At 36.3% G+C, this 24,683-nt stretch overlaps 4 protein-coding genes across 6 annotated transcripts; 2 read left to right on the top strand and 2 right to left on the bottom strand.

The window, feature by feature from the left end:
- The first annotated feature begins 4,198 nt into the window (after nt 1–4,198).
- LOC129580401 (40S ribosomal protein S27) lies at nt 4,199–5,755 on the top strand. The gene is made up of 3 exons (XM_055470775.1): nt 4,199–4,355; nt 5,119–5,338; nt 5,475–5,755. Exons 1-3 carry the CDS (start codon nt 4,350–4,352, stop codon nt 5,501–5,503), a joined length of 255 nt encoding a protein of 84 aa, XP_055326750.1. The 5' UTR covers nt 4,199–4,349; the 3' UTR covers nt 5,504–5,755.
- Nucleotides 5,746–8,321, bottom strand: LOC129580399 (GRIP and coiled-coil domain-containing protein 1). The gene is made up of 2 exons (XM_055470772.1): nt 8,042–8,321; nt 5,746–7,979 (listed from the first exon to the last, which is right to left on the bottom strand). Exons 1-2 carry the CDS (start codon nt 8,121–8,123, stop codon nt 5,899–5,901), a joined length of 2,163 nt encoding a protein of 720 aa, XP_055326747.1. The 5' UTR covers nt 8,124–8,321; the 3' UTR covers nt 5,746–5,898.
- A 131-nt stretch (nt 8,322–8,452) lies between these two features.
- LOC129580400 (arfaptin-2) lies at nt 8,453–11,038 on the bottom strand. 2 transcript variants are annotated; one of them, XM_055470773.1, is made up of 8 exons: nt 10,956–10,977; nt 10,673–10,807; nt 10,242–10,420; nt 9,875–10,173; nt 9,615–9,811; nt 9,388–9,550; nt 9,214–9,321; nt 8,453–9,147 (listed from the first exon to the last, which is right to left on the bottom strand). In XM_055470773.1, exons 3-8 carry the CDS (start codon nt 10,384–10,386, stop codon nt 9,103–9,105), a joined length of 957 nt encoding a protein of 318 aa, XP_055326748.1. In that variant the 5' UTR covers nt 10,387–10,420; nt 10,673–10,807; nt 10,956–10,977; the 3' UTR covers nt 8,453–9,102. The 2 variants fall into 2 exon arrangements, with proteins under 2 accessions (XP_055326748.1, XP_055326749.1); XM_055470774.1 differs by having other exon boundaries at nt 10,683–11,038.
- Nucleotides 11,039–13,469: 2,431 nt separating this feature from the next.
- Nucleotides 13,470–18,205, top strand: LOC129580398 (RNA-binding protein cabeza). 2 transcript variants are annotated; one of them, XM_055470770.1, is made up of 9 exons: nt 13,470–13,681; nt 13,873–14,148; nt 14,248–14,284; nt 15,404–15,438; nt 16,868–17,016; nt 17,132–17,390; nt 17,477–17,554; nt 17,684–17,724; nt 17,835–18,205. In XM_055470770.1, exons 1-9 carry the CDS (start codon nt 13,672–13,674, stop codon nt 18,066–18,068), a joined length of 1,119 nt encoding a protein of 372 aa, XP_055326745.1. In that variant the 5' UTR covers nt 13,470–13,671; the 3' UTR covers nt 18,069–18,205. The 2 variants fall into 2 exon arrangements, with proteins under 2 accessions (XP_055326745.1, XP_055326746.1); XM_055470771.1 differs by lacking the exon at nt 15,404–15,438 and having other exon boundaries at nt 13,476–13,681.
- The last annotated feature ends 6,478 nt before the right edge of the window (nt 18,206–24,683 follow it).

The raw sequence follows: 24,683 nt of genomic DNA, 5'->3' as shown, positions 1-24,683 counted from the left end.
AATAATGAAGTTGGAATAACTGTTTTTAAACATCAATATCGTTTATTATGAACATGATGTCTTCCACTCTTTGATTCTGTGTCGTGTTCGCGGCAGATGCACGCAAAAGAATCGGCGCTACATAGATTTTGCTTTATAGTTTTCTTTTCGACGCGTGATTTTTAATGTGAGAAAATTTGGAAAATACACGATTTTTGGATTCGTTGATGTCGAAAGTCCACGATTGAATGTGAAATAAAAAGGCTTTCATCCCAAATCCGATTCACACCTTCGAATCGAAAATGAAGTCGTCAACCATTGTGACAGATGGAAATTTCTCATTCTTTTCACTTCGGACTCATCCATTGTGCAACGTAATTCGATTCTTATTTGAGCCGAAATATTTAAATTGCTTATGAGTTTTTGTTGTTGGATACAAACCGATTCGATTTAAAATGGCTCAAATGCATGGAAATCGGGCTCCAGGTCTATGCACTTTTATGGAATACAATATGAAAGAATTTCGAAAACAATGACCAAAAAAGACGGATTTCCATGTAAATCCGCTTCGACTTTCTCGATACACATTGAATGAGAGAACTAACGAAATCAGTTAAATGATTGGATAATTACGAGTAGGAAGAGGCGTTGACGAACAAAGCAGAGAGAAGAGAGAGAAAAAAAAAACAACCATGACGACAACAATGGTATTTTTCATGTATTGTTTTGATCACTTTGATCTGTCTCTTCATCTCTCTACACTCAATCTCTTCTCGTTTCATCGTCGTTCTTTTGTGAACGAGTTTGTTATTACATATTTACTATTAATTCTCACTTCATTTTATCACAACAACTCAATTTGTTTGTTGCGATCGCAAGACCCGAAATACCGAAATAAAAAAACGACATTGAGTAACGAAATGAAAAAAAAAAAAACGCTTGATTTCTTCAGAGATCTCGTTGGTTTCGAGTGCGTGGCATCAAGCATCACGATAATCAGAATCGTGTACACTTTAAAAGCGTTCTCTCTCTCAACTTTTTGATCGCATAGTGTTCCATCCAATCAGTTACGGTCCATTCCATTGGGATTGATTGTTTCGTTCCTCTCTCTCACTCGTTCACTTTGAACATTTCCACTGTCTGTCTATTCAATCGCATTTTAATTTGGATCCATTGAATATTCTTGCGCTTCTCATGATTCGCTGGCGTATTTCGAATCAATTCTTTTTGGAGACGGTTTTTCCATAAGTAACCGCAATTAGAAGTAGCTCGTTATTCAATAGAGCCATTGTTATTTATTTCCAAGTAATTTTCATTTGGTTCTCGGAAGTTTGTGTGAAATGGCAGCAGTCGTACAAAAAAAAAACCGTGCCGAGTGAACGTGTCGCTATTTGCTGGGAACGTGGGGAAGAAAAAAAAAGAAATGATTAAAAGCAAATAGTTTTTGGCAAAAACTTGAATGGCAACCTATTTAAAATTCATTAATTACTTCTCCACTCTTCACACAGCTAAGAAATTCGGCGCAAATGAATGAACCGTTAATATCGTGCTTTCCTTTTGATGTCAGCAGTTCTTTTCGCCACTTTGAATGGAGTTTTCAATAAAATTCCAATTACACCCATTTTCAATTCTCTTCCGTTCAATTTGCGACCGTTTTTTTTTTTGGTCGAGAGTTCAACAGCATGCCATTTTACGAAGTTTCTATTTTGACGCGTCTCAAACGTTCTTTGGGCAAAACAATTTTTGTTTGTTTGTATATTTTGGTTTATTTCAAAAACCTTGATGATATTTTTAATATGTTGACAGTAAAAGCTAATCCACGAAATAACAATTAAAATATTTAAATTGCGTAAAATTGCTAAACGAACGTAATCAGGATGATCCAAAGTAGACAGACTAATCCCTGTGAGAAAACTACTGGCATTCTTATCGAACGAGAAATAATATCAATAATCCGATGTGGACAGTGTCTAAACGTGCAGAATTAACGCCATCAAAATGCTAATGCAAATCATTTTTATTGAGGGAATAGATAAAATCGAAATAATCTTGTCGTTCGACTAACTCTGAATTATGGAACAATTAATAATATAAGTGTGCGCCAAAATATGATGCGTCGCCCATGTCTTTGTGGGAGCGAGATTTGGTTAATCATGATAACGATTGTTCGATCTATCGATCGCTCGCTCGAGAAAGAAGAAGTTTTTCAAATGTTGAAATCCACTTGGGTAACTGTTTGTTTGTCTCGTTCGTAAAAGACAACCGTCCGAATATAGTATACCGAACTAACAAAATGATTTGAATGTGAAAAGGCATCATCATCTGCCTGAAGTAGTTATCTCAATGAAAAGGCTTCCGTTGGCATTTTGAAATGACAACAATAAAGCCTGATGCGAATTATCTTCTCCTAATCAGTTTGGCAAGAAAATGACATAAAAACAAACCGCGTCTCGGCTCATCCACACATTTATGGATGCCGCAAACCCGCGAACAAAAAACGAATCGAAAATAATAAGCGATTGTATCATTTCCATTAAAATCCAATAAATTCTATCGAATTTACGAATTCTAATTAATTTATTAATAAAAATATCCAACAACACCGTTTTATTGCAGGAAAAAATGTGGAATATTCATAAATGCCGATGCGACGCGATCGTCAACAGCAACAACAAACTTGTATAGAAGAATATGTAAATTAAATTAGTATTTTCTTATTTATATATGAAGCTCAGGCACAAGCATTCGACATGGTGTGAAAAGAAGCATAAATAGAAATTTGACGAAGAAAAAAGAAAACAACGGAAAAATTATGACACCGAATTGACTCAACAACAAATAAAAAAAAATGCTTTAAATACCAAATAATTTGGTATAATGATATACAGCGGCTCGTTGTAGGAAAAAATGGCTTATAATTCACAGCTTCTTTATTTATATTCGAAATGGGTTATTATGCGGCGCTGGGATTTGTTTTCTTCCTTCGTTTCAATCAAAACCGCTTTTTAGTATGACAATGAACAATCGACTAAACAGCATTCGAATGCTGAAAGGAATGAAAATGGAAACGTAACCGAATTTCATAAATCAATATTCCCAACCACATGAACGAGAGATGTAAATAAGGCGGTTTCAGCATTTGAGATTATTGTCCTCAATTTTGAATTGTTTCATTCCATTCGCACATGACTGACCATTCGGAAAGTGTAACCAAAAGATTAAAGTCATCCGAACCAATTGATCGAGTCGATTGAACGATGTAAAAGGAAGACAGGAATGTGACGCATCGCACAGCATGCGCTCACAAAGCGGATTGATCCGACATTGTGATTAAGAATGTATGATGTTCAAATTAGATTAAATTATACCAATATGAATCTCATGTTTCCTTTTTGAGATTTTTATAACCGACAATTTATGTGTCAACCCCATGGATGCAACAATTACGATTAAATGAGTCATTTTGAGTGATCACATAGGCTTCATTTTAGTGTGTAATCTCAATGTTTAAAATAACTATTGAAAATTGGATGACGGTTCGAAATATTGACTGTGTCATAAAAATTCAGGGTCAGTGCTTCGTATTCTGATGTTTAATAATAAAATATCTGAAGGAGAAAAAAATATTTCAACGAAGAATTTTTCGTTTGGCGGCAAAAAATATGTTCAAATTCTTTCAAGTTCCCGCACGAAACAACTTTCATGCAGCTTTTTTCCAGAAGAAATTCATTTCAGTACATTTTATATGATGGCGCTGTGATCGCTGAAAAGCTGCTCTCCACAAACTGTGTGTATGCCGGTGATAAGAAAACTGTTGAAACGATGGCAATTCGTCTGATTTATTGTTGCATATTGGAAACGACGAGGCAAAAAGTAAAATGAAAATTATTTTCCATAATTACAATAGAATCAAAATCCAAACGTAATTTCAATAAAATACCCAAAAATACAACAAACAGTTTATTCATAAAAACAAAAGGCCTTATTCGAGATGCTGAAATGTTAAAGTTGTTGCCAACATAAATGTTGAAAATCAATTCATACTCTTTGAAACGATTTATTGTTTACAGCAAAGAATTGAAATTTGCATATCAATTTTCAACTTGAAAAAAAAAACATAAATTAAATTCCATTCATAAAAAATCAAAGAAAAAAAAATAAGAACCTATATTACTACTGAATAATTTCATCAATTGGTGCAATGACTGCCACAATCGGCATTTGTAGACTTTTGTGAGTTGAGTTGACAGTTGCCAACCGAAGCCGGTGAAAAATCGTATCAAGTGACATTTGGATTCAACATGGCTCACCTCTCTTCAAACCATCGCTTCTACTTCCTTTTCCGCGAATGTGATTGATCAGAAAGAATCATGCCGGTGGGTTCTCCGCAAAAAAATTATTTTTTTTCACATTAAATAAAAAGAAATTATTTTAAAAATATACGAAAATTATTGTGAAATTATTGTTCATTGTGTTGACCATCGAAAATTGAATATTTTGTGAAATTTTCGACCGAAAATTTGCTATTAAAAAGTGGACACTATGTGTATCATATACACATGGCAATTTATGTCACTGCATGTATCGTTGTGTAGTGTATGTTTATTGAGCCATTGTCTGGAACGATAAACATATTTCGTATGAAAAAATTGCTCCATGTTTTCGTCAAATTTATCGACGTAAATTTTTTTTTTGCGCAATTTTGTGCATTGGAAATAATTACTAGCAAATCGGTCGAAATGAGTAAATTAAATCGTTGAAGGCTACAGAATAATAATTTCACAATAGTTGTAATAGTTAACATAACCTCAATATCAAACGTTTGCTCACTTTCCCATGCCTTAACGCAAAACATCCAAAAGTTTGGAAAACAAAACCATTTTAGTTCGTTTCATTTAAGTTTGGATATCGAAGAAAAATGTTGATATAATTTTTTTTGTAAAGTTCAAAATGTGTTTGGCAACAATATGGACTTGGAAATGATTTCAACATGTTCTTATCGTTGCTATGGTTTTCCATGCTCGTTTGAAGTTGTGAAAATTGCGATTAGGGGCATGGCTGAATGTGTGTCAAATCAATATAAATCAAACCGATATCAATATCTGTAAATAAAAATCATTTCTTTTTTTCCATTTGCAGCTCGCTAAAGATTTATTGCACCCATTGCCCGCTGAAGAGAAGCGAAAGCACAAACTTAAACGTTTGGTGCAACATCCAAATTCATACTTCATGGATGTCAAATGCCCAGGATGCTACAAAATTACAACAGTTTTTAGCCATGCTCAAGGTGTTGTCGTTTGTGCCGGTTGTTCAACAATCTTGTGTCAACCAACTGGTGGACGTGCTAAGCTGACCGAAGGTAAGGCCAATTTCCACTTAAATTACAAAATGTGGTGCAATCACCGAAGAAAAAGAAGAAGAAGAAGAAGAAGAAGAAGAAGTAATCAATATCAATGTGACTCATCAAATGTGTTTTCGATTCGTTCTACTTTCAGGATGCTCATTCAGACGGAAGCCACACTAAGCACGATCTTTTCTAATTAAAACAAACGATTTAAGCTGCAACTGGATTTTAATCAGTTATTTCCAAAAAGTGTAAAAAATGAATTGTTTTTTACAAAAACCACAACAACAACCGAAAGCGAAATAAAAATGAAAATCAACAGTTAAAAAAAAATCATGATTGTGTTTTCCTTAAATCCAAGTTCAACTAATTGTTTCCGAATAGTGAACGAAATTTCTGATGCAAATTAAACAACCATTCCATTCGAATAAATTATATTTAGTTTTATTTTGAACATATTTATTTAAAATGGATGAAAAAATAGTAACAATTTCTTATGTTCTAACTCTGATTTGCGGCCCATTTCTTGGGACATTCACATAGAAAGAAAATCGTCGTTCATGGAATGGTATTCGTTATTTCTTCTCGTTACCTCTACTGAAATTTTTGTTCTCGTTAGCATTGAAATGTTTGTTCACGGCGCTCATTTCGTTTGGGCTGAACTGAAGCACCGCGCTTATTGCATTCACTTTATGGCATTGGCCATCTTTATCGTTCGATAGTAAGAAGCTTAGAAAAACATTTTTCAGGTATTCCAAATTGGCACCTTCACGTGTCTTGCATCGTTCGAGACGGTCCACGTTTTCTTCTAAATTCGCAATTTTCTCATACAATTGCTGCTGTGAGGCGGCTTTATCCTGTAAGGCTTGACGCAGTGTTTGTTCGGCCAAATGCTTGGCTCTCCGTAGTGATGTAATTTCGACTTCTTTTCGAGACAATTCATGAACATAATGAAGCATTGGCATTGGCTCTTTGGAATTTGACACTTTTCCACTGAGCACTAATGCGGTTTGATTGACATCGTCACTTGAACCATGAAACGAATTTCCCATACTGGCTAGTGTTTCCCTTGGATCTTTTGGATCTGATCCAGACTTTTCACTTTCGGCTGTTTCGCTGCGTTTTCGAATCGGCTTCGGCATCATGAATACATCAAACGACGCTTTCAACGTGGCGATTTCATTCTCTTTTTCCTCCAACAAAGCTAATGAACGCTCCCGTTGCTTCTGTAATTGACCCTCTAACTCGGCTTGCTTTGCACGATATTCGACCTCTGTATTCGAAATGGCCTCTTTCCATCGATTGCGCTCAGCTCGTAGCTCATTTTTATGCTCCTGGTTTTTATTGCGCAATTCCGTCTCCTGTTCATCCAAATTACGGTTCAATACTTCAATTTTTGTCTGCAGTGTTTTGATATTCGATTTTTGAGTTTCGATTTGATTCTTGGCTTGATCAATGTCAGCAAGAAGGTCGGCCTTTTCCTTAAGCAACGTTTCGTGAAGCACTGAACAATTACACGGAGCATTGAATGATGATTTACCGGTAGCCGTGTCAAATGTGATGTAAAGTCTATCGAAAAGATCAACCGGTTTATCCAGTTTTGAATTTTCGATTAGTAAAACATTATGTAACAGCAGAATCTCGTTAATCAACTCATTCACATCCCATTGATTGTACTTGAAAATGGTCGATGTTGAATCCTTTCTCTCACTCAATCTGTCATCCACTACCGTTGAATGACTCAGTTGAGCGATTCTCTCTTTGAATTTTGCGATATTATCTTGATCTGTTTGCCGTAAACGATCATACAGGCCAACCGTTGCCGATAGCTCGGCCAATCGGCTCTCTAAACTAGCTACACGTTCTTCATGCATGGCAGCCAATGCTTTGTTTCGTTCCTCGGCCAAATAAGCGCGATGTTGTTCTGATTGAATTGCTGCTGTGTGTTGTTGCTTCAAGTTCATCATTTCTGATTGCAATTTCTTCAGAATACTTTCAGACGGAATGTCATTCTTTGCCGCTTTACTCAGTTCACGCTCATTCTCTTTGAGTTTGCGTTTCGTTTGTTCCAGTTCGGCTGTAATTTCGCTGAAACGTCCATCGTCACCGGTTTTTGAGTAGCGATTTTTCATATCGTTGAGTTGCATCTGTAGATTTTCCTTAATTTGTCGCTCGTCCGCCAGCAATTTTTGAAGTTCACGAACCATGGCCAGCTGGTTGTTACTTTCTTTTTCCCATTCGTGACGTTCTATTATCAATTTGCTCTTGACCTTTTCCACCTCGAGCTTAGTTTGACCGGCAGATTTACTCAATTTATCTTGTAGCTCGGAAATGGTCTGATCCTTTGCTTTCAATTCATTGCGAACGGATTTTTTATCAGCTTGGAATGATGCCTCCATTTTTGATTTCTCTGCGGACAGCGTAGCCAAAGAATTCATAAGAGTTGAAATCTGCATCCGGAGTTGATCGGCATCATCATTGCCACCACCACCAGATGCACTCGACGCTTCAGCAGCGAGAATGATTGTTGAAGCTGTTGCAGCTACGCTTTCACTTGAACTAACAGCTGCATCGGATTTTTTCGATGTTAACGATGCTAAACTAGCGTCCAATGCCTCTTTTTCCTTCAATAAGCTCTTGTAGGCAGCGACCACATCTGCAAATACAAAACATATTGTTTGAGTAATTGAGTGAATCGGGGAAAATTCCACTGTTTACCTTTCAATCGGGTTTCATATCGGGTTAGCTGCTTTTTCTGGTTTTCCACCATCGATTCCAACTCCTTTTGTGATTTCGACATCCTCACTTGATCCGTAAAAACCGTACAAAATCACGAAAAAAATCTGTTTGCAATGCCCAAGGTCTTGTTAGCAAAAACAATTTTTAATTAAATTTTTTGTGTTACACGACATTTAAGATCCATTGCCACAAATCATCTCAACTTTGTTTGTATTCACTTTGTCGACAGCTCAAAAAGGCCTCTCTGAACTGTCACTATGAGCCTTTCTCAAATTGAAGAGGCCTCTGGCCCACTGAAAATGAGCAATCCAATCGAATCGTTGCTCCGCGAAGAGAATTTGAACTTTAGGTTCGTTTTGATTTTGTTCGAGCATTGAAACAACAATGAAATACGTTTAAAGACGTATATTAGTACATTCTTATCGCATAAACTTCAAATTTGATTTTCATCAAAAAAACATATACATTTATACCGGTTCGATTGTTCAAAAAGTAATGCTATTTTATATATAATGCCTAAATTGTGTTTAAATAAAGTGTGACAACGAAGTCGTATAAATATGTAAAGTTTGATATATCATACAAGGTTACTGATTCAGAACAGAATGGTGGTTTACATCGAAAAAATCATAAATAGGGTTTATATATGGGTTTGGTTTGTTTGTTATCACTTTAAAAGAGAAACACGGTCAGATATACATATTTTATCTATTAGAAAAAGGAAATGATGAAAGTGCGACTATATCGGCTGAAGAGAGACTCCTCCCACAAATACTTGATGATATTTCGAGCAATTCGAAAACAAACATAAAAAATTCCACTGCATTCCCGCATTTTACGAAGAATATTGGCTTTCATCTTTTTTCCACATAGCCCAAGCAAAGATTCGGCTTCTTGTCAACAATTTGATCTCATTATATGGCTGGCGGCGAGATCGTTTTCACTAATTTCATGTTATAAAGCATTTTTTTTCTTTTGAATTAAGTAACTTCAGTTAGAGACTATCAATGGACAAACTCTATGGATTCACATCCTTGGATTTACTTTTCAAGCCATGACCCAGTCACTGAATTTGGTGATTTCAGCTGTGAATATTGAAAATAATCGAATCAGTCATTCTGTTTGGATCCATATGAATGTCATCCATTTACCTTTACATTGAACTGCTTGATTGTTCCCTCCAGAGCGGATGCGTTGCCAGAGAAGTAAGCAGAGACGGCATTGTGTAATAGCACTAGTTGTTTATGCATCACTTTAATCTGAAAGTGCAAAAGATCAATGAAAATGCTGTTCTTCATCAATTTTCCGCTCATTCTAACACTAACCCGGTTTTCATCGAGAAATTGCATCTTAACAGCAACATCGGTTCTCAATTTCTCGTAGCTTTCTTTGTGTTTGGCGTAACTCTTCTGCGCATCTTCACCGTTAGCAACTGGAGCTTCACCCTTGCTGCTCTCCAAATCCATTCGATATGCATCATATTCAATCCTATTCAAACAAATTACACAATAAAATTCAATTTTCAAAGTATTTTGGCATTTCAATCACTTACCTCGCCACTTCATATTGTCGTATCGTGATCAATGTATCTTCAATGGTTTTATTGCATAGTGTGCTCACGGACGACACAAAAAAGTTCAAGGCATTCAACAAAAGTTCGCCGTTTTTGGTGAGACTGCGTTGTGTTTCGGAGTTATAAAGAAATTCCTGTTGTAGTTCGGGACTTTTTTGGGCCAAATCGGAGAATGCCTGAAAACAAAATTATTTATTAAAAAGAAGATTTCAATTGAATTTTCGTTTTGAAAATGTTACCTCCGACAAACAGTGTTGAGTTTGCACCACATGATGGAAATGTGAGCTGAGTGCTCGAGTCAGACGCAAGATTTGTAGATACTTTCGTTGTGTCTCTCGCAATTGTTCGATTTGTGCTTCCAGTTCCGAGTCAACGGTGCGCGTGGATTTGCCCAATTTCTCAAGCATAAGCTGACGTGTACATTTATAAGTTGATATACTCCAATTTTTCAATGTATCAATCTTTGAAACGCTATTTTTCAAAAACGTCCCCGATTCACCGTTGAACGATGGGCTGAGCGGTGTCGGTGTGGTTGGAGCTGATGAAGAGACGTTTGATTGTCATTAATAATCGGTACTCAAAAGTGAAAGGTAAATCATAACTCACCAGAATTGGTGCGAATATGTAAGCTACTTGGATGCTTAACGCGACCCTCGATACCTGACTGTATAGCACTGCTTTCGTTCATTGGCGGTGCATCTTTGAGCATTTCGTGAATACTGCGTTCACTGTGACTGGATGAATGGGCCATGGTTTCTTGCTTCTTATTCGAGAGAAATCACTACCTGTACGAATCAAATAAATCACACCACTTAAAATATGCTTGTCCAATTCGATTAAAAAAAAAACAAATTTCACTCTGATCGATCACCAATTCAATCTCGTGTAATGCAGTTATTGAATAATAAGTGATATCAAAATTGATTTCGTATTGATTAATTCAGTTTGCTTAATTCGCACGGTTCGCTAGGTAATTTGAGGCGGCGACAACAATCCATTCACTCATATGTCAAACAAAAAGAAAGAAAAACACATACTATTTCACACCTTTGCTTAAAATCACACAGTCGGACTTATGTATGGCAATCGGTACGGCTTCGATTGAATCTCATTTAGTTTTGACCAGCAAAACAAATAAAAAAACCAAGCACAATTTTCACAAGGAATAAAAACTAAGGATTGTTCAAGAAAAAAATGATATATAATAATTGGTTTGACATGAAATGCTTTGATAAGTGTTACTGTATGCGATGACAACTAATAAAACATAAATGGAATCAACATCATCAATCTAAATGTAATGTAATATGCACTCAATACCAACATATTGCTGTTAACATTACATATAATTCGCCCTAATGATTCGCTTGAGTCATCGCGGTGTTTCGGTTGGCAACACGTATGTGTGCGGTGTACTGGTTTGTGAATCGATTTCATGCGAGTGTATTGGTTGCAATGAGTTGTAAACAACCACCACAGCATCAGACGACGCTGACATCTAGTGGATTAACGCAGAGATACCCACAAGCTGTCAATTTTTCAAATTTTAGTACGAAATCCACGAGAAAAACGATTACGATCTGAAGCAACACTAGTTGATTTTGAATTGTTTCTCTGATTTCAGATTCGGAGAAAAAATCATGTAAAACTCCATATTATTCACTTTTCAAAGCGGGAGAAATTCAAAAATACCAATGAAGAATTTAATATAAAAAAAATGATGACAACGAATCCATTTATCTGCTATTTCCTTGATAAAAACCAATATGAAAATAAGTCAATGGTTTATTTTATGAAGATCCACAGCCGATAAACTTTGTCTCAAATATTTGAATACCATTTTTTACTTCTTCTCCTGATTACGAGAGTATTATTTATCGCTTCAACTCCAAAAAATAATCAAAATTCAGCATACAACGTTCATTGCATTCTTTCTTTTCTTTTCTTTTTCTTGTTGATAGTGCCATTCACATCTTTCGAAGAAACTGGCATAAAGTGAAACATGTGTACTGAAATAGAGCAGTAGGCCATAAATACGCGTTGTGCCCTTTGACTTGTCACTTCTGATGAAAACAGTTTTTCAGAATTGTTTTCCAAATATCTTTTTTTATATCTTTTTATTGCGTTCCAAATAACTTGTTTTCTTTGTTGGTTAACGTGAACTTGTTTATCACTTTCTTGATACTCATCTTCTTTTGTAAAGGGATCGAACAAGTTTTTCTTCCACCAAATCAATGAATTGCTTCTAAAACCATAGAAAGTTTTACATAGTTCGATGAAATAGATTTTGATTAGTCATAAAGATCATCATAAATTGGAGACCTTTAAATCGGAAACAATTTCGAGATTGTGCGTAATTTCTTTAGATTATTAATTTACCTCCCACTCGTGCGCACGTCTATTTCTTGATACCATCGTCGCATAACAAAGACACAGTTTGTCTGCGTTTTACGCATATGTGTATTGCAGCTTGTATCCGTTCGCCGTCGATCTTTTCTCTTTTGATTGACACAGAAAAAAACAAGAAATTCATGTGGCGAAAGAGAGCCCTCAAGTTCATTGCTCCGATGTGGCGCAAACATGCCATGCTTGCGTTCAAAAGACCATACAAAAACAAATATGAATATGGTAATCGACTCTGTTTTCCTCTTCGGATTCCGTGCGATTTGTATATTCCTCTTGAGCTGTTTCACGCGGTTAGGACCACTTAAGAATTCCATTAGATATTTCGTACGCGTATTTGATTGTGAATAAATTACCAACGAACTGCCTTTTCATTGAGCCATAAAAACAAGACAAAACGTTATGATACGCAACATTCTTCTTCTTTCTTCTTTCATATTGGAGCCTTTTGATTTTGGTTTTGGTTTCTTTCATCAATATTGGATTCATTCGATGCGTTCTCCGAATAGTAAAATGTTGGAGATACTAACATTTTACTGCAGTTTAATAATCAAACCGTTTTATTTTCTCCTTTGAAATATCCGTTATTAATATTGTGGTGAGGTAAACCATGTGCATCGGTATATCAAAACCGAACAATCGTTAAAATTTCTCTTGAGAAAAGTGGTCATAAACATATGTATGTTTGGAAAAATGTTTGTCACATTGTTTTGTTTTATTATGCCCGACATCAGGAATAACAATACATGGACGATACAAGACAGATATAACGCGATTAAATCAACTGCACTCCGACTTTTATACAAATCGCTAATGCTGAAGCCATACCGAACGCGTTGAATTAGAGGACATTCAACTTTTATCCTACTCATAATGCGACTAATTGAAGCAATTGAATGACACATGTACGATCATGTCACAAGCTACAGAGAAAATGAAGCAGCTATATGCAAGCAGGTCAAATGCTTCTCTTTATCGAAAGTTATTAGGTCAATCAATGCCGTTGATCCATTAAACCTGACGCCAATATCACGTTGCATGCGACGGAAAAATGAATATTCGGAATAGAGCATTTTAAGCATAGATCAAATGATTCAATTTAAAATCTTTCTTCGGATTTGTTGAATCTTCTTCTTCTTTTCTTTTTTTGTGTCAATTTTGGGCGAATCGCATATAATAATCCTCATTTCAGTTCGAAGATTTTATTTAGAATAAAATTCTCAGAAAATTAATTGAAATTCTAACTCAATGATTTGTTTCTGCAAAAGTGATTATAAAAATCTCTTTTGCCATACATTGTAACAAATGTGTGTGAATAAATAGAATGTTCTAAAAAAATGCTGCTTGTTTGCAGAAAGCGACCGCGTCGCTCTGGCGGCAATTCTTCGAAATAATTTCCATGCAAACATTGACATTCCAAAGTTAGACCATACGCTTTCCAAAGTCTGCAGTCAAAACATCGCCATTTTCTAAGTACATCATTCTTGATTTACTTGTGCGTTTGGGCGAAAGTGTTTTAATATCTTAGAAAAAAGTAGGAAAAACCCCTTTTCCCACATTTATTTGTTTTATTTTTTAAAACAAATTCGATTTTTATTCCATTGAGACATTGAGTACGAATACCACATAAAATATGGGCGATTGTGAGTATATAATTTTTTTCATCCGCTTGAAGCGTGCCTTCTACGCATAAAAACCAATAAAAGCTATAAAAATGTCTGCTTCCTTGAAAAAACTAGTTTTGAGCATATAGGACAATTTTGTAGCTGCTTAAAATTAGAAAAAAGTGTTTTTGAATGCAATTGTGTATTGATGGATGTGATTTTTCTTGTAGATTACGGCAATTATGGAAACAACGGTAGCGGTGGCGGTGGTGCACCAGCACCCAATTTTTCCGTGCCTCCGCCAAGCTTCAATAAAGGATCCGGAAACAATTATGGACCACCACCTCAGACTGGCAATAATTACGGGCCACCACCTCCACAGCAAGGCAATTGGGGTCCGCCAAATCCATCATCACGTAGCGACGACAATTCCGGTGGATACGGAGGCGGCTTCCAGAATCGCAACAGCCAAGGCCGTGGTGGCGGCAGTTTCGGAAACAGTCAACGTAAGTTCTGAACTAATTGCAGATTTAGCCGGTATTTAGCTCAAACTGAGGATGCAAACTAATGTGTATTACACTCATTTTATTCAATTCAAATATTAGGCAATGATAGCTACGGTGACCGCAAAAATAATTTCAGGTAGGCTATTCCCATTTTTTCCTATTAGTTTACAATAAAAAACAAAACAAAAAAACAATTGTCCATAAAAACACATTTGAAACGCAACAATCCTGGTAACGAAAGTACAAACATGAAAAGCGCAATCTATGAACATAAACATCGATTATGTTACACATGAAAACAGAACAGAACAAAACAACAACCAAAACAAGCGAACGAAGTTGTATTTTCGAATCTAAGAAGCGATCATTTTACTAATCGTAATTCACACGATTTTGTTAACCAATTATATGAACAAATAAGGGGTAAATGTACATTTTAATTCAAAGGTGTGTTTATCCAAAGGTATTTTTACAGAGGTAATTTTTTTCCATACACAAATATCAACTTTCGAACAAAAAAAATAATAATAATCAACAACAACACAAAATACAAAATGTGTCGCTTAAATCAAATGAACAAAACAAACATATAACGTTTTCTCTTCAACAAAATTGAATAATTAGAGTGTAATGAAAGCAACTGCATCACACAGTGTGTCACATTTAAGCGTATTATGAACAACCCCCCTTTTGCAACGGAATTCCGTACCGATTATATATGAATTTGAGTGAACGACATCGACATTCTACGCTGACTTGACGACGACGACAACGACTCACGAACTTACCGCTTTTGACGGACCTCGAAAGTATCACATTACAAACAAATGCCGTAGTTGAATACAATTTGTGTCGCCATAATCTCCTCTCTGCTTTTTTTTTATTTCTAAAAGTCCAACATGTAGAACATTTCACTACTGCTATCCTCAGTTCAAAATAGTCTATATAGAAATTGCACCGATAGAATCTGACGATTGTCGGACATTTTCCGGTCACTTCCCATTTTTCAAATCAACTTTGATCCTTTCTATTAGCGTAAATAGAGCAAAAAGCATGATTACGACTTAAAAACGCGCATGAAGAAACAGAGACTGACTAGAGAGAGGAAGAGAGAGAGAGAGAGAGAGAGAGAGAGAAAGACAAAAAGAAAACGGAACATCGACAAGAAACCATACAACATTTACTATCTATTTATTTATTTTATCGCAAGAAACAAATAACATATATAATCAATGGTACTTCGTTTATGTTATAGCGGCGGCGGTGGCAACAAGAGTGGTTATAATAAAGGTAAACACCAGAACCATCTGGTGATTGTTTGTATCATTTATATTTTTTAATTTCTCTTCTAAACAAACAAAAACACAAGCAAACTATTACATCTTTGTTAGACGTAGGGCATTTCACGATAATTTTGGTTTTTTTTTTTCGTTTAATTTTCGTTCAAAAAGTTTGATTTTTTTTTTTGGTTTCTCTCACTTTGGGTTAAATATTGATGGGTGTAAAGAACAGAGTTCAAACTGATAATTATCTACGTTGGGTTTTGTATGAGTGTAGAAGAAATCCTATTTATGCAAGAAAACTCAATTTGGAATTGGTTTTCGAATCAAATTTTTGTTTGCTTCCCCAAAAGATATAGCAAAATACAACATAACGGTCTGAGAAGAAAAAAAAAACGTAAATGACTCATTTTCAACTATCATCTGTTTACTTGAGCATCACAATTTGTTTTCCAACAATTTAATTATAGAGGTGTAAAAAAGTGAATAACGTCAATTATTGCGGACATTTACAGAGCGCGTTCGAATGTTCCAACAAACTCCCTGTTTTTTTTCTTCTATATCGTAGTGTTAACGAGCGTTATTATTTCTCAACATTGTGTTCAGAGAGAAAATCTAGAGGTTTTATTACATTTTTAGCTAGAGTAGTTTTGTTTTTGGTAGTCAGGGAACAAGCATTGTTTGGTTTTTCTAGCTATAAGTTTAGGTTTAAGAAGAAGAAGAAGAAGTTCTTGTCTGAACACAAATAATTCGGTCAATTGGTATCATTTGAATTGTTATTACAACAACTACAACAACAACAACAAAAAAAGCCTTGTATGAAACCAATAAATTATTATTGCAAACGAGGTATCGACATAATCATGTATCAATTACAAGCACAAAGTCACAAGGTTTCACACAGATCAAATAACCAACCAATGTGGTTCCTTCAATGGTATGACGTACATTCACACGATTTCAGCTCAATGTGATTTAAAATAATCAATTTACAGGTGTTTTCCAGTGGTCGCATTTCCACATAATCACACAGTGCAATGAATATATCTTTTGTGTATTGTTGTTATGGTTATATTATAAAGGGTTTTTTACTTGGTTTTTTTTTTTTTCTTCAAAAGAGTCATTTCATCTAGAGTGTGTCTCGATTGAGAGATAATTCATTCGTCGAAATAATGAGTGTGAGAGTAATGATCAGTGGAAATTCTCCACGCCCTTTTCTCCTTTACATGGTTTTTTATTCGTCAACATTCGAGTTTAGGGGTGGTGTAAAGCATTTAAAGACAGATCCAATAATTTAGATGCATTTAGAATTGATCGAATTGATATGTTTTTCGTATATATATATATATATAGTGTTTGGTTCTAAATATTAAGTAATTGATTGTAAATGCAAGCGAATTAAAATGGTTTAATTTTCATTTTTTCATGTGCACGAGCAGGATATGATAGTGCTGGCAGTGGCAGTGGCGGTGGTGGTGGCAACGATAACATGATCGTCCAAGAAGATACCATTTTTGTGAGTGGAATGAGTCCACAAACAACGGAAGATGATATCAATGGTCATTTCGGTGCAATTGGTATTATCAAGGTAAATGAATAGCTCTAGCTACAATGTATATAAAACACGCATGTTTGGCTTCATTCTTAACACGCGGCTTTTATCTTGTTTTATTGAATTGAATTCATTTCATTACGATTTGCAGAAAGATAAAAAGACGATGAAGCCAAAGATTTGGCTGTATCGCAACAAAGAAACCGGAGAGTCGAAAGGTGAAGCCACAATTACCTATGACGATGCAAACGCAGCCAAATCCGCCATCTCGTGGTTTGACAACAAAGATTTCAACGGAGCTGTCATTCACGTTTCGTTGGCACAACGTCAAAATAATTGGCAGAAAGGAGGTAGCGGTGGCGGCGGTGGCGGTGGTCGTTTTGGTGGCGGCCGTGGTGGTGGCCCACCAGGTAATACATTGCAGCATTAAGCAATGAATGAAATATAACAATATTATGACAATATGTAACGCAAATGCAAATTTGTACGTTTCCAGGTGGTGGTAGAGATGGTGGAAATCGCGGAGGCGGATTCAATCGAGATGGCGACAACCGACGAGGCCCAGGAAACTCAGGTATTTTTTTAATCTCTCAGCTTGATATAGATCAGTACCTATGTAATCGGTGTTGAAAAAGCAAATAAATAGATTAAGCAATGCTATTTAGAATTCAACTAATAAGTTCGTTTTCTTCTACACAAAAAGGTGGAAGTGGCGGCGGAGGCGGTGGCGGTGGCCGTAATCAGGTAAGGAATCGATATTTTATTCAAAAATCGATTTGATTTCTGTTCGAAAATCCTGCAATATTTGCAAATGACTCAATTTCATTACCTTACTTTTCTATCTTTAAACTTAGCGCGATGGTGACTGGACATGCGGCAGTTGTAACAATACAAACTTCGCATGGAGAAACGAGTGCAATAGATGCAAGGAACCAAAATCAGGAGCAGGAGCTGGAGCTGGAGCTGGGGCTGGAGCTGGAGCAGGAGCAGGAGGTGGTGGTTTCCGCGGTGGTAACAGTTTCCAACGAAGAGATGGACCAATGCGCGGTGGCAACGATCGAGGCAATGACCGAAGTCGGCCATACTAAAACAAATACGATAAAAAACACTTTGATCTTATGACAGAGATTAACCATTAACCACATATTACTAACGTTCTCCCCTTTTTTTGGAAAATCAATAAACAATGTATTATGAGAATTAAGTATCATGATAGTTTCACAAATTTGCACTAAACGACTATATTCAATAAACAAATCCATAGATTCGTGTACTGAAAAACAGAAAAAATCACAAGCGGTATTTTATTTCAAAATCGATTTTTCTTTTCTATTCGCAGAGAAGTGTAGAACATCACAAGGAAAAACCGTATTCATAATAATAATCACAATGAAACACTACGTGTTAGTAATGTTCTAATATCTACCTGCTCCATAATCATGCACCGTAATTATCGTAATTTTCGCGATGTTCCTGAACCGTGCAAAGCAAAGATAAATGTTCAATTAGCTGTGAGTAGCTGAGTAAAGTAGCATCAATCGATCTTCTGATTCAATTTAAATTGTTTGAACAATTCGCCAGTCGTGTTTTTTCTTCTCTCTCTCTCTCTCTCTCTTAAGCAGAAAGCAGACGCCATTCTTCATTTTGTGTCTATTCAAGCAGATAGAAAATTTTCGATTCAACAGATGATGATGGTTGTGTATAATCGCGATTTGTTTCGCAGTAGCAGGCAATGTTCTGTACATTAACTTTTCCGTCGTAGTACAGTGTGTGAGTGAGTGAATCGAAATCCGTTCTCATTGTTTCTCAGCCAAGCAAAGTATTTGCTACATAACTCTTTTTCCGTCATTTGACGAATCGTCGTGAACAGTGCGCAAGGAATACAAATGACTTGTTGATAAATGATGATGGATGTGTGTGTGTGTGTGGATGCGCTGCGCGCGCGGCACACACATTCGAACAGTAAATGTTTCTCAAGTACCCCATGAGAGAATGAACGTACAAGACACATTTGCATTCATTTCATCAGTTCACCAAAAACAGAGAAAAAAAAATACCGAAATAATTCAGCGTTGCTAGTTCTGGCCGAAAGCGTCACTTGCTTTCCATTTTGGATATATATTTTAATCGGACTATTAAAAAAAACGATAATTACAATTGTTAGTCAAACATTTGTGCAATGTAATTTGTTGTGTGGTTGATTTTCTCTCTCTCTCTCTCTATCCTTCTTTTTTGAATATCGGTTCGAGGCTCGTTTTGGTTTTTTTTTATGTGCATTGAATGACTAAAATTAACTGCATTTTATTAACAGTGATTGGGTGTTTTTCCATTTTCAGATTAGATTCTCATAGTTGGTTTTATGCCCCTTTTGCTTTGTCTTTGCATTCGTCATTATCATTTTTGTGGTAAGACGGATGTGCGCACACATCGCTAGCTGCCTCGTTCGTTTGTTCGTTCGTTCGCTCACTCGCTTGCTTGCCACATACAGCCGCTTGGCTTGATGTACCAGCGTTTTGTGCACATAAGTATCCATGCGTATCGATCTAACTGTAAATTCAACAACAATATTTACTCGGCTATAGAGAAAGCCAAACTGCTGTTTTGAAATAACTTTAGAAACCACACTTAAGTTGCTCCAATCCTATTTTATTAAGTTGCGTAGTCGTCCCTCATAGTATCGTGTGTTATTAGATGCGTTCGACAGCCGTATTTGATATGTTTCTTCATGGCTTGGTGATTTAGACGCATCAATTCTCTGATTGTTGTTGTTGTTTCATTTTCTTTTCTAAATCAAGTATATATATATATTTCTTTATCTCGTTCTGTAAAGCCATTCCAATTCGCTGGAAATAGCGTATTTTTAAAGTCCCTTCTTCGTAATGTTGATTTTTTTTTTCTTTTACAAATGATTATTTGATATAAATATCAAAAATCATTCAACTGCGCCATACCATGGAATTAGTAGAAAGATTTCTGGTGGCCCAGCTCCACTCCAAATTTCCCCAATTGCATAGATGCGTTCGCAATCGTGTGAATTGTTGGCCGTTTTCCGTTCGGAGCTGGTTTCAATTTAGAGATTTTGAGTTGCTGACAGAGTTTGTGGTTTCATGATGACGACAATGACGACGACTGCAAAGAAAACGATCCAGAGAGCATGTACAACAATGTTTAAAGAATAGTCATAGAGACAGAGTATTACATAGTCACACGCACACAGTCGCACAAAATAGTTCATTTAATGCTTCAGTTGTTTGTGGGTTTCTTAATAAGTTTCAGTTTTCTTTTGGCTCCGTTTTCGTTCTTATTCGAATTTACCACGGCATTGATGGAGCCGAAGAAGGAAAAGAGCATTTGGCCATTTGTTGTTTGTTTTTTTTTCGTTCGTTAGTTCGCTCGCTCATAGTCGTTGCTGTTAATATTTTTCTTCACTCTGCTGTAGCGCGTCTAGTTGTTACTAGTTTTCACTATTTTACGCCCGTGCTGCTGCTGTTGCTGGCACTGCGCGTTGATGACAAAACCATGTGCTCCATGTGTTTTCGCTCTCACATCCGCGGAGTCATTAGTTTGGAGGAGGAAAAGAAGAAGAAAAAAAAATCCACTTTTGTTTGCTCGGAATTCTCATTGAAATTAGAAATGACATTTCTATACACGGAATTGAAGGAATACAAAACCCAAGCACATAGCGGCTTTTGTTCAGCGAGCACAACTATTTCGATTGCCCCATCATCGTATTGGAAGGGAAACAAAGGCGATGAGAACGCAAATACGGATTAGTAAAGGCGAATACAACAGCTATAGCAACAGAAAAATGAAAATAAAATAGTTTTTTATACTCTGTATACATGTTCGGCCTCTGCCTCTCTATGTGTGTATGCCTGTGCATGCCGTTTGAATGAAGAAGCAAAAGGAAAGGAAGAAGAAAAATTATGCTGTATATTTAGATACTTTCCGAGTCCTAGAGTTCAATGAAACCTTCTCGCTTCAAATACCATAAATAAATAGCTACAACACACACAATACACACGCACATTTAGAGTGAACGCGCTAGTTTTACGCTATTTTATGCGGTTCCATGTGAACAAAAAAAAAACAAATCGAACAGTGCATGAGCACGATGAACATACTGCTGCAGCAATCGTACCAAATGAAACGGTGTTTTGTTCCTCGCGCATTCGCTGCTGCTGTTGCTGCGATCGTTGATGCGCGGATATGGTTCGATTTGTGAACGGGTGGAATCGGTTCATCCTTAATTGATTTTGCTTCTTCCATTTTTCGGATTTTCTTTCGAGCTAATGAAGGTCGACATCGGGGATCACGCAACAAATTCTTGCTACGTGGTCAATCATTTGCCGGCTTCTGATTTCCAGGTGCTCAATGACAATGCATGTGTTTTTTTTTTCATCCTCTATCGAATCCAATTAGATTGAAAAAAAAAACATGCCGGGTGGTTTAGCATCGTATTTTAAATTCCAAATCCGATACAAACAAAATACGAAATGTGAAAATTAAGTGGCATTAAACATAAACTTAATTCAAATTCTCACATTTCCATTCGAAAAAGTTTCCCCGAAATCGTTAGAAGAAAAATTCTCTCATCCATTTCCATTTGAGTCTGGTGCGATGATGCTGGTAGCGAAATGATTGTATATTGTCCTGCTAAATATGAAAAATGACTGTTCAATAGAAATCTCAGTTTTACGCCCTGTTTTCAATGTTTTTCCACTGATTGTTTAACAATTAGGATACTCAATCACTGGCAAATGTTCACACACACACTGCAAAGCTGCTCGCTGTGTGAAAATGGTAATCGAATGAGCATGGACACACATTATATGAATTATGACACATCTATAATGAGGTTCTCTATTGAGGACCACATACGGTTGTTATTTCACCACGCACAACATGCGCATGCACAAAATGATCACCAACATATTTTCCCGCGTTGCATCAATTGGGATTCGCTGTCGCAACAGTCAAAAGGGAAAGTCGGATTTATTAATAGCAATCTTCGGCATTTGTACTTTCGATCGTATCCTTGCAATAGAGAACTCATCAATTCAATGATGAGGTCAAAGACCGCATATTGAATACCAAAAATAGCAATCACTTGAGATATGCCTCCCTCATATTGAGCACAAACTCAGTTATTATCGTATTGTGACTGACTGAGTGGAACTACTTGAGCAGTGTACGTATATCGACACAAATTGCATACGAAATTGTGTGTGTGCTGTGCATTCCATATGGTTTTGTTAATTGGTGGTGACACACTCACCCTTATGATCGTTCGGATTTCTTTTTTTTTCAGCTTCGTTTTAATTATTATCCTGAACTGTGTGCGCGTCTTATCTTAAGTTTTACACGCATTGCGCATACAAAAATAACAAACGATAAAAGTTTCCGCTTTGGGAAGAAGCGAAGAAGGGTCGTTCATGATTTCATATTACTGCGTACAATAACACATACACATACAGTCGCAAACAAAACATTTATTAATTTAATCGTTTTATTTATAGATTCAGTGTTTTTATCATTCATTGAACCTATTCGCCCTTCAATATTCAATTGCTGCATGCAGCAAAAATGACGCGCACTATTCTTTGGGCTGGATTTTTTTTCTTCTTCGTATTCATTCATTTCACTGCAAATGCAGTATGGGTAACATCCGAAGGGGGAATTCCATATGGTTTTTGTTTAAGAATGACGACGACAACGACGACGATGAATGCTCTACATATTTGTATTTACGGGTGTTGTCGTCAGCACGTTTCCTTCAAAAACATTTGAATGATTAAAAGTCCCGTAACACAACACAAACACAACGCTCTAGCGGTAATTGGTGCGAGATGCGGGTTGAACCATTTTCGAATGTACTTTAAATACGCACAATTTCAATTGCATAGCCGAGTAGTTTTCACTGTCGCCAATCGATCTCAATAGTACACATTCGCGCATATTGTATTTTTAAATGTTCGGAGCAAATGAATGAACGCGTGTTCATTGATTCAGAATGTGCTCGGCTGGTTGACTGGCTGGCTATATATTCAATTTTATCACCCTAAACGAATTTCCATTCTCTATCTCTCTCTCTCTCTTTTGTTTTGGGAAAACAAACTCTATAAAATAGGAACTTCGATTTTAAAATGACGCATAAAATGTTTGGAATTTGTTTTCGAATAAAATGTATTATCGGAAGAAGCTCTTAATGTATAGTTTAGTACAGGTATAATTTGGATCAATCAAATTTTATAGGCAATTATGTAATGTTTTAGTTATAGACTTTGAATCGACTAAGAAAATGATCTCGGCATTCGAGACGTTCATCTCTTGGGTTTCATTAATTAACTTCAAATTGAACGATACAAGAACAAAACTGAACGAAAAATGCGATCCTGAAATTGATTGGATTCCTTGACAGCATAAGTCAAAAATATGCAGCGACACCGCAGAGCGGAGCGTGGTGCCAAAATAGATTCCTTCCACTCAACCTTACGATCGTGCCATAAAAATAGTGTATATGCAACATGAAAACCTCACAATATTCATGGGGGCTGGATCAATATTTTTAGAAAAAATTTATTCAATTCGAATTTTCCGTTCCTGTTGTGTGAGCTCGAAAACTCGAACCGATCGTTTTGGTGCATATTCAATCGTTCTTTGACCCGATGATCAAATAGGCTCAAATTGAATGGAAGACATTAACGAAAAATATTAAATTTTTGTTGTTATTTTGTTCGGTTGTTGTTGAAGCGTTTCAAAGTGAAACGAATCAGGTTCTATTTAATTGAATTTCTTTTTCCCTTTTGAAGATTTCGAGAAAGAAAAAAATGATTTGTTTGCTGCCGCTCCCATGAAGGAAAAGGGGAGAAGACAAACACACAGAGAGATAGAACGAGAATAACAACACACAAAAAAAACTGTTTCATAGAGATAAAGGAAGAAATGAAGAAGAGAAAAAAAAAACTAGAAAATTACATAGAAAGAAGGAGAGAAAGAAAAAGAAACATTACAACATTTCGAAGCATATTCGACTCCATAGCATAGAAAATAGTCCAAGCGGAGGCATGACGCAAGGTGAATGATCTCTCGTCGTGTGTTTCTTATGTATTTTGTTTCTTTCTATTTCGTTTCGAAGGTAATGGAAAAGAAAATTCAAGCAACAACAACAACAACAGCAGCAGCAGCAGCACAAGAATATTGAGATAACGACGGCGACAACAATTTGCTCCAGAAGTTCTCTAAATATTGCTTCGTCCTAGGTTTTTGAACCCTTCTATGAATGTCTCGTGTCGCTTGCATTCTCGTGTACTTCAGCTTCCTTCGCTTTGAGCTTGCTGGCAGAGTCGATCCATAGACCAGAAAGTCAAACAAAACTCTGACACGCGTAAAATATGATCGGCCATGGGATGGTGCAGCGTAAGCAATTCAAGCAAGAGCGCTCCTTACCTGTTGCATATACACACACGCTTTGCGCCGATCGCTGTGCACGATGCAGTCGAATGGGTACGTGTGAATATGTACAGCTCTGAAAAAGAAAATTCTACGAAAAGAAAACCCCGAAGAATTAAAGTATAAATAAAGTACATGCAAACACACGCGTTTCAAGTCGAACCAAATTGAAATAGATCTTTCGACCCATTCGAACCGAATCGTAGCCTTCGTTGAATTTTGTATTTATTTAGGAACACACCAGTTTTTTT

The sequence above is a fragment of the Sitodiplosis mosellana genome, unplaced genomic scaffold (genome assembly GCF_009176505.1).
Source record: "Sitodiplosis mosellana isolate CC-2019 unplaced genomic scaffold, AAFC_SMos_1.0 Smas_scaffold_1, whole genome shotgun sequence".
Classification (NCBI taxonomy): Eukaryota; Metazoa; Arthropoda; class Insecta; order Diptera; family Cecidomyiidae; genus Sitodiplosis; species Sitodiplosis mosellana.
The sequence above is the reverse complement of the archived record's forward strand: the minus strand, read 5'-3'. Positions and strand labels throughout refer to the sequence as shown.

What these genes read in the sequence shown, in the direction of transcription:
- LOC129580401 (XM_055470775.1), top strand. An exon ending in ACGTGCTAAGCTGACCGAAG is followed by an intron (nt 5,339 to 5,474) that starts GTAAGGCCAATT and finishes TTCTACTTTCAG; the next exon opens with GATGCTCATTCAGACGGAAG.
- LOC129580399 (XM_055470772.1), bottom strand. Translation starts at nt 8,123, where the DNA reads ATGTCGAAATCACAAAAGGAGTTGGAATCGATGGTGGAAAACCAGAAA. An exon ending in ATATGAAACCCGATTGAAAG is followed by an intron (nt 7,980 to 8,041) that starts GTAAACAGTGGA and finishes TTGTATTTGCAG; the next exon opens with ATGTGGTCGCTGCCTACAAG.
- LOC129580400 (XM_055470774.1), bottom strand. Translation starts at nt 10,386, where the DNA reads ATGGCCCATTCATCCAGTCACAGTGAACGCAGTATTCACGAAATGCTC. An exon ending in CGACAATATGAAGTGGCGAG is followed by an intron (nt 9,551 to 9,614) that starts GTAAGTGATTGA and finishes TTGTTTGAATAG; the next exon opens with GATTGAATATGATGCATATC. An exon ending in TCAAGCAGTTCAATGTAAAG is followed by an intron (nt 9,148 to 9,213) that starts GTAAATGGATGA and finishes CAATATTCACAG; the next exon opens with CTGAAATCACCAAATTCAGT.
- LOC129580398 (XM_055470770.1), top strand. An exon ending in GTGCAATTGGTATTATCAAG is followed by an intron (nt 17,017 to 17,131) that starts GTAAATGAATAG and finishes TACGATTTGCAG; the next exon opens with AAAGATAAAAAGACGATGAA. An exon ending in CCGTGGTGGTGGCCCACCAG is followed by an intron (nt 17,391 to 17,476) that starts GTAATACATTGC and finishes GTACGTTTCCAG; the next exon opens with GTGGTGGTAGAGATGGTGGA.